Consider the following 16637-nt stretch of genomic DNA (forward strand, 5'->3'; position numbering starts at 1 on the left):
AATGAGGCCCCTGGTATATATATATATATATTATATATTAAATATATATATAATATATATTTAAATATATATATATAATATATATATATATATATGAAAATTCTTGATCCAAAATACTGCTATACGAGAAAAAAAATGTACAAACCAGGTAACTATAAATTAGGGATCAGGTAGAAGGGGGAATGCCTCAGGAAGTCTTCACAGTGGGAGGCTATAGGTGGGAAGAATATGAAGGAATGAAGGAAAGTCTAAGGCTGAATACTGCCCAACCATAGTTTTACCAGGGGCCTCATTCTTCCAATAAGTAATACTTTCATCTCAAACTTCTGTTTTTATATTGCTTAAATTTCACATACCTGGAAGATGAAATCAGATCTTCTAGGTTATATGAAGATGAACTCATAATTCTGTGTATGAAGTGATGTGTTGGTTCAGTAGTAAGATTCCTTTCTTCTTTCTGGAAAAGTGAAAACCATTTGTCACATAGAGATTGACATGTACTTTCTCATCTTATTGGCATATTTTAAACTCTAGTCTACACTACAATGAAAAAAATATCTAGAAATCATTTAAAAGATGGATGAACCCCATGATTCTCATTAAAAGATCTCTTTCCAATATGTATTTTTTGGGGAATGACTTAGTGAGGATGATCCATTATAATATGGGAGTTTGAATAGATTTTAAATTTCAGATTGTTTGAAGAATATAGTTTTCCATTTCTGCACTTTACAAATATTTTAAATCATACCTTACCAACTTCAAAAAGGAAAAGAAAAGAGACATAACTCTGTTCATTTCAGATGCTTTTCAGATCAATTATCTTAACATGTACTCTGATCTATTTGTTGGGAAGTCATGTGTGATTTCATGACCATATTTTTTACGAGAATATTATTGTAATTTTTCTTAAAATCTCAAAAACGAATATTGAGATTATTGTTCATATAATCCATTTTGAATTTTGCTATATACAATTTGCTACACATTTGCTATATACAATTATGCTATATGCTATAACATTTCTTTGGCTACCTATAAAGCCAGCATTTCTGAATATGAGGCTCAAGAAAACTATTCTGCAGACTGCATCTGGTCATGAAATCACACATAGCTTCCCAACAAATAGATCAAAATTTGTGTGAAGATAATTTACTTGTTAAGCTTCTGAATTGAACACAGTTGTATTTCTTTTCTTTTTCTCTGGCTCATCTCAGCTTCTATATTTACACATGAATCATGTTAATTGGATAATCAATAGAGTTGTCTCACCAGGAAATCCCAAATCATACAAAGTTTACAAAAACATGTTTTGGTACTAATTTTTGGACATGGCCAACCCCCTATGATCACTGAAGTTGAGGCTGTCATTTCAGAGTTATGATACCAGGGACAAGAGCTATACCCCATGATAATGGTGGAGTTTATGGGCTGATTACAAGGATGATACTTAAAATATTTTGATTAGCCTGTTTATTTTGGGCATGTTGGCTAAGTAACTTTTAAGAAAAAAGTTGGCTATGTAGCTTGCCCAAAGGAAACATAGCTATTAAAGGAGAGTCAGGAATCAAACCCAGACAATTTGAATTTGTATGGATCTTTTTTTCACTTCCTCCTATGTTGACCCAATCTAGTTCTATCCTACTTGTGTAAGTCTTCTTACACAAAATGTTCAATTTTGGCTGTTATTTACCAGCCAAAATAACAAAAAGGACTGGAATCGATTAAATGATATATTTAAATAAGTAGCTTGCATTTCTTTTCAGTGGTTTTCATTTTCTGTTCTCCTTGGGCTTCTAACTAATCTAGGTCTCTTTCAATTATCTGCTTTCCCTCAGTTGAGTTTCATGGTTTCATCTGTTAATAATTCTGTTATACTGTAATTAATACCAGGCTTGGGAAGAGACTGGAACCATGTAAGTATTCTTTACTGCCTAATTAAGATACATTCATGGACAGAATATCTGAAGATCTCTGTTCTTTGCGTAAATATCTGGTCACTGACAGTTATGTTTCTCATTCACCTTACTCTGTGGCTTTTTCTTCCAAGAGTCTGTTTCAGTCACGGCTGTTGAGCACGTGGCCATGTCAAACTCAGCAATGGTTCTTTTAACTTTTCTCCCCTTAAGTTCTATTATATGATTTGAGGTTCCTTCAGTACTTTCAATATTTGCACTGGATGTGGACTGACAACATTTTCTTAAAGAAAAAAAATTTTTCAGGGTGTTTGTGCTTAGTGTTGGCTTGGGAGAAACAACTTTGCTTTCTACTGGCTTCATGGCTTCTTTCACTTGGTCTTCAAATTGCTCTCTGAAGTATTCTTCTTTTACAACCTCTCTTAAAACAACTTCATCTTCAGACATTAGTCCCTCTTCTATGATAGTTTCTGAATCTTCTTGATCAATATCATGAGCTACTAACCGAATGATAAGATCTTTTTTGGTCTGAACATCCTTTAAAAGCTCTACCTTGGTGATATCAGGCTTTCTTATATTCTGAAATGAATTTCTGCAAACAGCCTGGAATTGAAGGTACAATGAATATTAAAAACCAATGCTTCATTCACTCTTTCTGTGGTTCTATTGTAATATAGCTATTTTAATATGATTTATAGTTTCAATTTAAGTAGTATTATCTTTCAATGCCACTACTCGTATAAAGAAGAAACAAATGAAAGTTATAAAAAATATTTGTCAGTATCTAGCATTTTTTTTAATATTCCAGGGATCATATTAATCTGCCAGAATTTACTCCTAAGTGTAGAGGAAGGTCTAACATAGGTTTCCTTCTAGTCTTTTTCTTTTTCTTTCTTTCCTTCTATTTATTTATTTATTTAGCTTAAATTTTATATTTTGTTGCATCATAATTTACTTTTTGTTTTTTCATTGACTTTGAAAGTTTGGGGACAGAAGTAGACACTATAATCCACTTTTCTAAAATTCTACATAGGCAGTCATAGAGAATCCAAATGTACATATTTGTAATAAAAAAGCAAGGTATTGTCTGATATTGGCTTTTTAAAACGATGAATAACCAAACTTGTGAAGGCCTTTGACTCCTCAATCCCTGTTCTTCCACTCCTGATCCTGGTTATATTTTCCAAAAGAATCTTCACAACATAACTCTTAATGTTTTTCTTACCCTCCCAAGTCAAGTCAATGGAAAACTTTCCATTTTCAATGTTTAAGGACAGATCAAAGAAAAGACAATGATAATTAAATAACAGAATTTCTCTAATTTCTGTAGCCTTTGATGATGCCACAGAACCTCCAAACTGAGTTAGTAATCTTAGACTTCAACATCCCTTTATAACACTGTGATCCAGTTTTTCAGATAATGATGCCCTAAAAAAATATCTTCTGTGGAAACAAAATATAGAAACAGCTTTTTCAAGAAGATAAAACACAATCAATTTTGATTTTCTGTGTTAGTAGAGGGAACTAGTGGTTTAGAAATCAAAAATAATTCCATATGGCTTTGGAATTTGTTATTATATATAGTTTGATATGTATATTCCTAGTGTGTTGGGAATTTATAGTACTCAAAACAGAAAACAAAGTACTGACATGGAGCCAACAAATGTTTAGATTCTTTGAACTAATCTATTGTTCTTTTGTCTCTTTTCTGTCCCTTTGCTAAAGATATATAGTATTGGAACCCAGATTCGTGCAAATAATATGTCTTGATAAAGTTCTATGTATCTGCTTTAAAAAAAATGTTTTTAGGATGGCTTTTCTTCCCCTTAAAAGGACAGCGGTAATTTTTTTGGCTTAAATATTCTCTTTCCCACTGTGTGTGGTCTATAAATGACTTAAGTAAAGAGAGGCATTAACTAAGAGTAAGATTTGTGACAGACAATTCTACAGATAATTAAAAACAGATTTTGAGTAATGCTAGTTTACAGTCTGTTCATACAAATCTTACCCCAAGGGATTACTTATATATAAATGAAGACTGCTAAGCAATATGCTAATACAGTGATGAGAACACATATGGAAGAGTAAATCTTAGAGCTGGAAGGAACGGTCATCTGGTCCAGAAAATTTAGGGCAAAGGAGATTAAATTAGTGCCTCAGCCCATGGTGATCTCAGTATTTGAGTATGAAAATATAAAGCACTAATTAACATACTTACCAACCCTAAGATGGAATTCAGTGCCTTACAGGATAGTACTGGCAAAACATTCACCTCAAGTTTATGCTCCAGGGAGAAGGGTTCTATCAAACTTTGCTCATTTTCCAGGCCACAGATTATATCCCTAAGCATACCCAGTCTTCTGATGAGTGAACACCATCAATTTAAGGGGATTGACAAAAATCAAAACGTGTAGATCAGTGTAACTCTATAGGCCAGACAATTCCTTTGTCCTCAGTGCTATAGTTTCCATGTAACAAGGACATCATTTTGACATTTTAAAGTCCTTAGGACTTTAATCAAATAATATATTTAATCACATAATCAAATAACATGTTTGATGCCCTAGTGTGTAGCTAATTTAGGGCAGAGCTAGGTCCAGTTTATCAAAATGGCAGCATTAGGGCAACTGGGTCTCAAATATGGACAGAAGAGGAAACTGGGCACTTATAGAGGATATAGAAAAAATCGAGGAAGGCTAATTAAAATAAAATGATAACAAACAAGTATAATCTAGCATTTGTAATGTAATGTTTGTTAGTGAGCGTTGCTAAAAGTAAAGAGTACCACTGTTATAGAGTCGTAAGTTTGAGAAATTAAAACTATTTTAGATAGTTTTTGAAACCTCATATATCCTGATATTCTTTAACTGGCCTTTAAAAACTGCTTTAGCTATCCACAATAAAGAATGTAGATATCCACAAAAAATAACAGGAACTATAGGAGACTGTGTTTCCTCTGAGTCTGCAAATGAAGATTATAATTTCAGTCATCCTTATTTTACTGTTAAGGGCATTTCCCTGTATTTCTGTTCTTTAAAAATGCCAGTTGAAACTGATTTCCTTAGGAAAACTAGCCTGAGACTTTTAGAGTGATCCACTGAACTGACATGGCAAGTCCCTGTAAATCATGTGACTAAAGGAATGAACCTGTGCAACCAGTTTTCCTGTTGGGCATGGAATAACAACAAAAAGTGCATTCCCATATACCTGTTGGAGGAAGGAAATCACAGGACAATCACTATTCACTTATGGTTTTGCTATTGCTTTTGCACTTACCTCGAAGGGTTTTACATCCAGTCGTCCCACCTGATTCAATGAGATACGTCTTTCTCTCTGTATCTTTCCTACATTAGATGTGTCTGGTAAGGAGTAGCTTCTCCCGCTTATTGATGCTTTTCTCAGTTCTGTTATGCTATGTCCAGTTTTTCTCAAACACTCCATTTTGAGTTTCTCAAGAGGTTGGGTTTTTACAGAAAGTACTGCTAAGTGTTCTGAGATAATTTCTGGATCTATTTTGATTGCTTTACTCCCAACGTGTGGAACTATTTTAATTGGAAAATTCTCATTTGAATCTTGATATGGCTCTTCTTCCTCTAACTCAGGGAGTGTATCAATAGCCACATGCTCTTGGGCCTTTTGAATAATTTTATTAACATCTAGATTTCCAGAGAGATTAGCATTTGAATTCTTTGTGCTAACTGTATCTAATGGAAACTGTGAAACTCCATTAATAATTAAACCAGCCACGTTTTTAGAGAAAACAGTGTTTGTACCTTTTATATCATCATAGAGTTCTTTATGGGTTCCAGATTGTTGCAGTACTTTACTGTATACAGAATCAATAACCTGAGAAATCATTTCTATGCTTTCTGGATTTAAAAAGTGTCCTTCAGGATCAGCAGCAACAAGATTAATGTTACTTTGGGAAATTTCAGCTGTCACTGATTTTGTCAGTTGAGATGCAATTTTATTTAACTCAGGCTTTGATAAATTTTTTGCATCTTTGCCTGAGGCACTTGGCAACTTTACTATTTTAGCCAAGAACAAGGCCAGTGCTTCCTCTAAAAACTTGGCATCTAACATAGACTCTTTTTTGGATGAAGACTTTTCCTGGGACTTAAATTCATCAACAATTTTGACCACTTTTTCCATAATTTTGACAGCTTCCAGAACTAATTCTGAACTTGATGCTTTGTCCTCTACTTGAGGTTGAAATTCAGAATTGGAAATTTCCTTCACCATTAAAAAACCTATTACATCAGAGAGGACATTGCTCTTACCCATTAAATCCTTAAACATAGAAGCGTGTGAGCCAGAGTGCTTTAAAACACTGGTGTAAACAGAATTAACTACCTTTTCAATAGTTTCGTTGTTAGCTAAAGGTACAGTAGGCAATTCCTTGGCTGGTGGTGCAAGTTTAATCTTACTTTTGGAGATAAATTCTTGTATTGAATTTATTATTTTTGAGCTTATTTTTTGCATGTCAGTTTCTAGAGATTTGGTTCTTTCCTTATCCACTTTTGGAAACACAGATAAAAGCTTTGATAAAAATTTTACAGCAATTTCTTCTATCATGTTATAAGGCAGTATATGAACATGTGATGGTTGAGGCTGGGGAGCATCAGCAGTTTGGATAACATCTTTAAGAATATTTTCAACAACACAGTCAACTTCTGCACACTGATGTGGAGTTAGCTCTCCAGAAAAATAGTTTTGCAATTGATTGCCAGCCACTTCTCGCATAACTAAGTCAACTATGGTTTCTGAAAGGATTCTGCATCCACTGGCTACACAGTTTTGTATAATCTCTTGTGATCCAAACTGTGATAAGAGGTTATTATAAATAGAATGAATCACTAATTGAATAATTTCATCATCATTGGGATGCAAGGATTCCACATATTGTATAGTCATATCTTTATCATTGGAGATTGCTGTTGTAACTGTATTTAATAAATTCATTTGAAGGAAGTCCAATTCTGTGAACCAACTGTACTCAGATGTTTCTACTTCAGTGTTGGATTCTGTTAACAAAATTTTGGATAAAAGAGCAAAAATCACATTTTCCAAAAATTTGTGAGGCAGCAGGATGGTATATGGTGATAATGTTTGACATTCTTTGCTGGCTGTTTGTGCCACCTTTCGGATGTTTTTGACATCTTTAGATTCCAGAGGCAAACATGCTGAAGCTGGAACTTCATCACAAAATATGAAATCAAGTTGATGTTGAAAAATTTCATTTATCACTGTACTGGCTAGTCTTCTTGCTAAATTTTCCCCATTACTCTTTATATTTTTACAAATGGAATCCTGAGATCCATATTCCTTCAAAATATTGCATACAGAAGAATGAACAACTTTGTCAACCAATGTTTTATCAATTACTTGTATTTTATCTAAAGATATCTTATTTGATGAGGGTTTTCTAGTCACTTTATGCATATGTGGCATTCTATCCGCAGTTATTTTCTTAATGTTGGATGATGTTTCATCTGTAGTTGATTCTTTATGCCAAAGAAGTGCTTTAGGAACTGATGACAATTTATCTACAGGTGGAAAAAACTGATTTCCCTTATGTGGCCTAAATACCTTAATTTGAGCATCTGAAAATTCCTTTAACAGTGAGTGCATAAGTTTCACAGCTGTGTCATAAAGTTCAGATTGATTTTCATCATCTCTTACATTTTGATGTCTATCACATGTTTGTGTTTCTGATGAGGAAGAAAAGATCAATTTGTTAACCATTTCAGTGATAACATCTTCTAAAAATTTAGCAGGAGCAATTCCGGGTTTAGTTTTTGGTGGGTAGTGAGGACTGTCTGATTTACTGGGTTCATTTTTAATCTCCTTACTCTTCACTTTTTCTGTTTTTTTCCCTCTCTCTCTCTCTTTCTCTTTCTCTCTTTCTTCCTCTCTCTCTCTTTCTTTATTTCTCTCTTTCTCTTTGACAGGGAGATTTTTGTTAATTGAGAGGGATGAATCCTTCGTTGAAACAGACTGTGTAAAATCTTCACCAACTTCTTGAATTGCAAGCAATGTTGTATCATTTGGGACACTACGGGGTTTTGAATAATTTGCTGATTCTGGAGAATTACATATTTCTAAGATATTGTCATAAATGTTTTCAGTGACATTTTGAACATACTCATAATCTGAGTATTGTTTCTCACTTATATCTGTTTGAGACGGAGAGTCTTTTCCATCCTCATTATTTTGCGTTTGGGTAACTGTTTTCAAAAAATTCTCTGCTGTGGTCTCTGTATTTCTTGCTTCAGATGTCAAAGATAACTGAAAGGGCTTGTCTTCTTTTTTAAATGTATTTTCTCTTGTATAGTCAATCTTCTTTTCAATGTTTATTTCAAATTTTGGTCCAAGTACTTCCTCCTTATAGTCTGTATCATCAGTAGGAAATTGTATGTTTCTATTATTATATTGTCTCTTCTTATATTTTGAAACTGGTATGGTTTTCTTCTCAATGTGATTGTTTTTTAGAGTTATCTTTAAATCTGGCTCCTGCATAACTTTACTTTTCACACTGGTGGTTGGAAAAGTAACTCTTGATAAATTCTCATGGTTTTTAATGGAAGTTTCCATTTTATTTTCTGTCTCTTTCTTTTTGTTTGCCACACTTTCAGCTGACCCTGATAACAGGTTAACTATGTTGCTTTTCATAATTCTAGTTGCAGAGGGAACTATTGGATCTTGGATGTCACCTTTTTTCATTGAGGTCTCTTCAGTTTTGAGTCTTTTCTTTCTACTTATTGTACCTCTGTCTATTTCCAAAGTGTCCAGCATGTTTTTCTCGTCTATGGTTGCAAAACTGTGTTTACATGAATGTTTTGGTAAAGCAAGTTCATTCCGTTTTAAGCATTTGTTTATCTGTGTAGAGGTTTGCTGCGGTAAATGCTGAACCCTTTGGGTGATGTTATCTGGATTTAGAAATGAAAAGAAGGTGGAAGACCAGTCTCCTGAAAAAAGTGGTTGAATCTTAAAAGCAGAGATTGCCTTCTGAGCTAAAGTGGCAATCATTTTTATGACAATGTTACTTTTATCAACCTTCTGAATATCACTAGATCCATACTTTCCTATGAACTGATCATACACAAAATTGGATATTTTGTCAACTGTTTCTTTATGAATTGGTGGAAAAGAAAGCGTTTCTTCAGCATTTGGTAGAACTTTAATTTCACTTTTCCTAAATTCTCCTATCAGAGAGTTTGCAAATTTTATAGCTAAGCCCACAAGGTCTGGCTCTACCATTTCTTTTTTCTTAGAATCTTTAGTAATACTTGGAAGAGAATAAAATTTATGAACAAGCTCAACGATTACATCTTCCAAAAATGTAGCTGAATAAAGAGCAGGCTGTGTCTTTTCTTTATCAGGTTTACTAAGTACAGACACATGCTCATAATCAGAGAAGTCACTGGAAGATGGTTCTTCACCATGTAAAAATGGATGCAGATGATGATCCACGATTTCTTTCATGATGAATCCAGCTATTTTACTGAGGAATGAGCCTCCTTTTTTGTCTGTACCTTTCTGTACTTCAGCTTGAAATTCAGATTTCTTCAAAATATTATTACATATAGAGTCAACCATACTCTCAATCACTTCTAATTGCATACTTTCTGCATTCTCCTCTGCTGTGGCAAGGCGAATCTCATGTTCAGAAATTTCTTTGATAATTTCGTCTGTCAGTTTCGAAGTTGCATCTACAAACTCACCATCGGATGTAACTTCTTCCTCTTTTAGTTCACTTTCAGTGTCAGTTGAAGGGAAGATATGCACTAGCAGCTTGTAAATCATATCTTCCAAAAGAGAACGAGGCAACACAGTAATACATGATGGCAAGGTATGGCTATCCTTTGTGATGACATTGAGCACATTTCTGATGATATTATCAGCTTGAGGGGAAGAATAGGAAGAAGACACTAATTCTCCTGAAACTAATGACTGCACCTGATAATCATAAATTTCCTCCAATAGCAAATGATATATTTTTCTCCCAAAACAAATAGTGTCACATTGTACAGCCCTGTATACTTGCATCAGAGATTTATAATCATCTAAAATTTTTTCATAAATTAGGTTGACTGTGTTTTTAACAATTTCTTTATATCCTTCTGAAAAACACATGTCATCATCAAAGTTATCTGCAACTAAAATCTCTGATGTGGTAAACTCCAGAACAATCGAATTTACTAATGTTGTAACAATACCAGTAATTTTGGCTTTTACTGTATCTGGGTTTTCAGCAGCCAAGAAATTGTGTGAGAATGCATAAAGGAGTTTACATAGAAGCTCAGAAATTACCTCCTCCCAAAACACAGCCGAGTTCACAATGAAAGATAACTCTCTTTTTTTAGGATCTATTGCTTTCTGTTTATATGTTTGATCAACTGCAGCTGAAACAAGAGTTTTATCTTCAGATAAAAATGACTGAAGATGGTGGTTAAAGATTTCTTTTATTATAAAACTTGCTATTTTTGAAACAGTTATATTACTTATACCTTTTTTATCTCTTGTAAGGGATTGGTATAGATTTGAACATGAAAGATCAGCATAAATGGAATCAACCATAGACTGGATATCTTTTTCTGAAATCATACTTTGTTTTTCATTCCCATGTTTAATAATACATATTGCATGTTTTGAAATTATTGACATAATTTCATTTATCAGTTTTGTGACTGTATTATTTAAGTCTGGTTGAGAAGTATCTGGGTGTTCTGTCATGGAGGCCAATGGAGTCATCTGAGATATAAGCTGAGTGACAATTTTTTCCAAATGAGTATGTGATAACATGGTAGTATATATTGTTGATGCCTGCCTTTGAAATTTTGATTTGGTAATGTTACACTGAAGTCTTTTTATTAAAACATTAGTATTGAGTTTGGAGTGTGACTTAAAAGGAATCTTTCCTATGAGGTGTGGATGAATTTGGAAATCAAAAGTTTCAGCAAGGATGATTTTAGTTATCCTTGCAGCCAATGTTTTTGTGTCATTTAGAAAATCTTTAGGAGACATTATTTCCATTTCATATTCTTGAAGAAGTTTGCTGTATGCCATATCAACAATGTTCTTGACTGCATCTCTCTCCACTGGAGGCAAACACAGTTGTTCCTCAGCATTCTCTAGAATGCTAACTTCAACTTTTGAGAATTCCTCTGCTATCAAATGGATGAGTTTCTCAGCTTTATCAAACAGTTCATCTTCTGAATCCCTTACTGATGTTGTTTGTACAATGCCTAACACCCTGTGGAATATTTTGCTTAAAACCCCAGAGACTACATCTTCCAAGAAAGTTGAGGAATAAACACTGGCATAAAACCACTGTTTTCTCTCATCATCAAAATATTTATATGATGAAGAAGGTAATAACTTTCCATCCTCAAATGGCTGAAGATGTTGTTGACAGATATGTTTAATGATAAAACCTGCTATTCTATCAATAAGAACATCATTACTGCTTGTGATATTTTGCTCAACTAATTCTTGAGACTCAGAGTTTTGCAAAATATTTTTGAATACTGAGTCCACGAGATGCTGAACATCATCTTCGGAATAAACAAACTTGGTTTCTTCTTCATTTTTTGAAAACCGAATTTCATGTTGGGAAATTTTCATCCTAATATCACTGATTATCTCTGAAGCAATTTCGTTGAAATTCGTTCTTAATCTGTCTTTTGGGCTTTCTATATCTGGAACAATGCTAGATGCAGGAGGAAAGATTCTAGATAATAGTACTCTTACCATGTCTTCCAAAAACGTGTATGGCAGCAAGGTGTTATATGGAGATAAATTCTGACTTGTCTTGGTAGATTTACTGATGTTACCAAGAGTGTCCTGAACAATATTCTCAGCCATTGAAATAGAAGAGGAATATGATGACACATCCCCAGAAAATAGAGGATGAAGAAGGTAATCTGAAATAGCTGCTACAATTAACTTTGTAATATTTTCCACAAAAATATCACTGTCTTCAGACTCTTTATCAACCTCAGGGTCTAGCCCATGCTGTTTTAAAACATTTCTATAAATCGAGGTGACAAGTTTATCCACAATATCTGTATCTGCAGAGGTGTAAGACTGTTCTTTGCCATCATATAGAATATGAATTTTAGCTTTGTTAAAATGGTTATTTATTGAGTTTACTATTTTTTGGGTCATATTTTCTAGTTCAATTTTAGTGTTATGCTTTGGACTGAAAATCTTTGATAAAAGTCTGACAACAATTGCCCCTACAAATGTATCAGGATAAATACCTGAGGGTGATGGCGTGTGGGGTCTCTGTGACTCTATAACTTCATTGAGAACCTGTTTAACCATATTTGATACGGCATCCAATGGAGTCTTTGGACGAGGTAAACCTTCTCCACACAAAAATGGCTGAAGATGATTTTCAATAATCTCTTGGATAATAAAACTGGCTATTCGGTCAATCATAATTGGGCTTCGGCTGGCTATACTTTTCTGTATTGAAACAAGAGAATCAGACATTTGCATAATATTGTGATAAACGGTATCCACCATCTTCGGGAGGTTTTTTCCGCTACATAGATACTGATTATCATATATAGTGAACCAAATTTTATGTTTTGAAATGGCTGACATAACCTTATTTATTATACAGGTAGACATTTCATTGAAATCTGAACTCATGAAATACTTGTTTCCCAAAGGGGAGATCTTGTTGGGTGAAGGAATCAGTTGAGATAAAAGTCTTCTGATGATGTCTTCTAAAAATGAATGTGACAACATGGTGCTGTAGCCTGTTGAAGACCTGAACTGGGAAGTAAATTTTCTCAAGTTATTTTGAAGTTTCTGTAATATAATTTCAGCTTGGAGAGGGTAATATGAATTTGGTATGAGCTTTTCTCTGAAGCAAGGTGGGAGTTGGTAGTCTAAAATCTCCAACAATATGTTATTAGTTATTTGTTCTGCTATTGAGGTATTGTCACATGCCAGATTATCATCACAAGTCACTTTCAATTTATATTGCTGTAAAACATCATAATAAACTGAGTCAACAATTCTACTAATCGTTTCTTTATGGATTGGTGGAAAACACAGCCTTTCTTCAACATCCCGTAAGACAGTGACTTGTGCGTTATTAAACTTATTTACTACACCATTGACAAATAATGTATTCATCTCATTGAGCCGGCCCTCGGTGATGTTTTCATTTTTTCCCCACAGTGAAGTAGAGAGATTAAAAAACAGTTCTGAAATTATCTCCTCCAAAAATGTGGCTGAATACACACCGATATCTATATCTCCTGGATATAGCTTATTATGGATGGGTATTGAATCCATATCCTTTGTTCCCTGTCTTTTGAGAGGGGACACAGAAGTGGAATTTACTGAACATTTCTTGCCAAATGGTGATTGCTTTTGGGGGCTAAACCCTCTGAGATTATTCAGGGATCCTGTCAAGGCATTACCTTCATAATTCATGAATCCTAAAAAGGCTTTACCTTGTCCTAATTCTGTTAATTCTGGCCTTTGTGCATTTATGAAACTAGACTGTATTTCTCTTCCTGTGTGCCTCAAATGCTTGTTTGCAAAAGGTGGGCTTTGGGGGAGTTGTGTACTGTGACATAGTTTGTCCATCAATGATTTAACCAAGCTGTGGGAAATAATAGTAAGCATAGAGTCTGATGATAATAAATCTTGATCCATTTCTGCCAGATTTTCCAAGTAGTCTGACATATAATCTCCTTGAAATTGTTCACAGTCCATTGCTCCCTTACAATAATCAAATTCTTTGTCTTCTACACTTTGCAGTATTTTTAAAAGTTTACATTCTTCTGCTGATATTTCATCAGAAAGAGGGCTATTATCAAGAAAAACAGTGCTTGTGCATTTTTCCAAAAGTGTTCTGATAAGTTTCTCACACACGACATTGAGAAGAAAAACTGATTTGGGGGTGAGGCCAAAGTTATTTCCAAGTACGCTATTAGTTTGCTGCTCATTTGAGGATGAGAAAAATGTTCCTGCTTTTTTATTAGAATTCATGGCCTCACCTGGATATTCATCTGGTGAAAATAAATCTAAAACAATATTAAAAACTTTATTGACTACTTCTTTGGATTCACAAGTTTTTAGACTACCAACCAGATTGTCTAACTTACATGCCAGATAATTTAATTTCTTTTTTTGAAGGAGATGATCTATTTGGTAAGTAGATGCTTCACAATTTCTGGATCCTTTCTGTCTTTCCATGGTATTTGTTTCATTGCAAATGGGCACACTATTTTTTCTAAGCACGGAAAATGATTTTTTTCTTCCATTGCTTTCAAGATGATGGTTTTTTCCTGTTTCTCTGGACATTACATGAATTACTCCTGTTAAAAGATCCTGAAAGAGATTATCAAAGTCATCAGCAGCTACTCCTGGGCAGTAAATGTACTTTGTTTTTAAAGGACACATTTGTTGTGCAATGTCAACCTCTATAATGTTACTGTTAAAGAGGATTTCGGTAATGATTTCAGAAATACTTAAAGCAAGTTCTCCAATAGAAATTGACCTACTCTCAAACATTTGAGAATCAATTGAAATAATCTTGTTAAATGTTGCATTTTGGCTTTCCAATGCTTTCTCTTTTTCTCTACTATCTTTGGTGTTACCAGAAATGCTTGAAGTTAAATGGCAAATGACAGACTCAGTAAGATGTTCACAAAATTGATTAAGTGAAGAATCATTGTATATACTTCTTAGAGGCTGTTGTGATTCACATTTTTTCCTTGATAATGTAGAAATAATAGATTTCTCCTCACTGGAAACTGAAAAAAAAAACCTGATCATTTTTAGCACACATGAAGAGAAATATATAAAATTCAATATATTGGAAATTATTTACATATAAATTTCACCTATGGAATATCTCACTAAAGAAAATGAAAAACATAATCAAGAAAGATATTGGATTTTTTTTCATATATTTATTTCCCACATGTAGAATCTTTTTTTTTCCTCACCTGTAGAATCTTAATTTTAGCCAAAAAATTGAGAAAATAATCCTAAAGAATTCAAGTCTCCAAGTCAGGTGCCGATATCTGTCTTGCTTAAATGGGTAGGGGCTCTAAGAAGCTGCAAATCATACAGAGAAATGATTTCCAAGTTTAATGTTATAATCTATCATGTCTCCAGTGATCTCTAGAGAGTTCATGTAATTAATTTTTTTTAGTGAAAACATTTAATGTTAGGCTATTCATTACTTTTAGGATGTGATGCAATAATGACTTGATTGAAATGAAAATGTGCTAGGAAGGCTGGGGATAGGTTGCAATGTCAGCAGAACTGTAACCCCTCGATTATAGTTTGTCATAACTCTACTCTTTTTTCTATTCAACAGAGTATTTATTGAAAATCATATACCTACTTAGGATGGCCAGCTTCTTGGAAGTGGCAGCCAGAAAAACACACTATTATTTCCTCAAAATATCCTACAGATGTAATCATCTATTATATATCTGCATGTAAAGTCAGGCAACACTCTGTGGAGATGGAAGCTTTAAGCCTGGCTTTGACTGCTAGACAGGATTTGGTCATATTGAGATGAAGGGAATGAGGAAAAAGAGTATTCTAAGGAGAAGAAGGAGCAGGAGTAAAATCACTGGAAGGCCTTGAACATGTCTGGAAATAGAGAATAGATTTGATAGAAAGGGACAAATACCAATGGGATGAATTCATGAATCTTCTCTTTTTTTTTTCCCCCTTTATTAGTCTCTAAATTTAGTTAGGCTATGTTTGGAGAAAGTCTGTTTATGAGCTTGAAATTGCAGACACACAACTATCCATCTTGAAAGAATGCCAGTTTTGGGGCACCTGGGTGGCTTTGTCAGTTAAGTGACCGACTTTGGCTCAGGTCATGATCTTATGGTTCATGGGTTTGAGCCCCACGTTGGGCTCAGTGCTGACAGCTCAGAACCTGGAGCCTGCTTTGGATTCTGTGTCTCCCTTTTTCTCTGCCCCTCCCCTGTTTGCACTCTCTCTGTGTCTCTCAAAAATAAGTAAAAAATGTTTTAAAAAATTAAAAAAAAAAGAATTTCAGTTTTAAGGATGAGAAATGATCTCCCTATGCAGGTGGGTAGGACTGGTAGTATGTGTTCTCCTATTAAAATTATTGGCAAGTGATGTATATGAACTGATATTATAGCAACTAATTATTGCAATTATTGATCCAGTTCAGGGACATTTTAGTATTATTATATTAAATTTTATGAAATTTCCAATAATCAATAGGTTTTGAGATGCAAAAATGGCTATTACATATGATTTAACCTCTTAGAAAAGAAGTGAAAATAACTTTGTGAACATATGTTTAGACTTTAAGGATTGTAAGAATAGTGGAATACAAACAAAACAAGATTGGTAATACCTCTGTCCTTATAAATAATGACTAATAATGGCAAAGAATTCAACTGTACACCTTGGAAAGAGAAATTGCTAACCTTCAATCAATTAACTGTGTATTTGGTATGGGTATAAAGAAGTCATGCAAAAAAAAAAAAAACAACTTTAAAAACACTTTGGAACTTGTATCTCATAATCAACCAAAATCCCCTCCTTTAAAATAATCCCATTTTTTTCTCATCTGCATATATAGAAAACAGCAATAGACTTACTTGTTCAGATTCAAGCCAGGTGTATGTTAAACTTTTTTTCTTTCTTTTTTTTTTTTTTTTTTTTTTTTTTTTTTTTTTTTTTTTTTTTTTT

The 16637-nt window shown here is 33.8% G+C and overlaps 1 protein-coding gene across 5 annotated transcripts in view; it reads right to left on the bottom strand.

Moving 5' to 3' along the window:
- Positions 1-16637, bottom strand: part of FSIP2 (fibrous sheath interacting protein 2) — a 100038-nt gene that overhangs the window by 33601 nt on the left and 49800 nt on the right. For 2 of the 5 annotated variants that reach the window (XM_049615369.1, XM_049615368.1), the window contains 3 exons: positions 5193-14701; positions 2025-2519; positions 357-457 (listed from right to left, as the gene is read on the bottom strand). In XM_049615369.1, the coding sequence (XP_049471326.1) occupies positions 357-457; positions 2025-2519; positions 5193-14701 (10105 nt within the window). The remainder of the gene's footprint in view (positions 1-356; positions 458-2024; positions 2520-5192; positions 14702-16637) is intronic. The other 3 variants (XM_049615370.1, XM_049615372.1, XM_049615371.1) reach the window with 3 other exon arrangements.

This window comes from Panthera uncia (genome assembly GCF_023721935.1).
Source record: "Panthera uncia isolate 11264 chromosome C1 unlocalized genomic scaffold, Puncia_PCG_1.0 HiC_scaffold_3, whole genome shotgun sequence".
NCBI classification, from domain to species: Eukaryota; Metazoa; Chordata; class Mammalia; order Carnivora; family Felidae; genus Panthera; species Panthera uncia.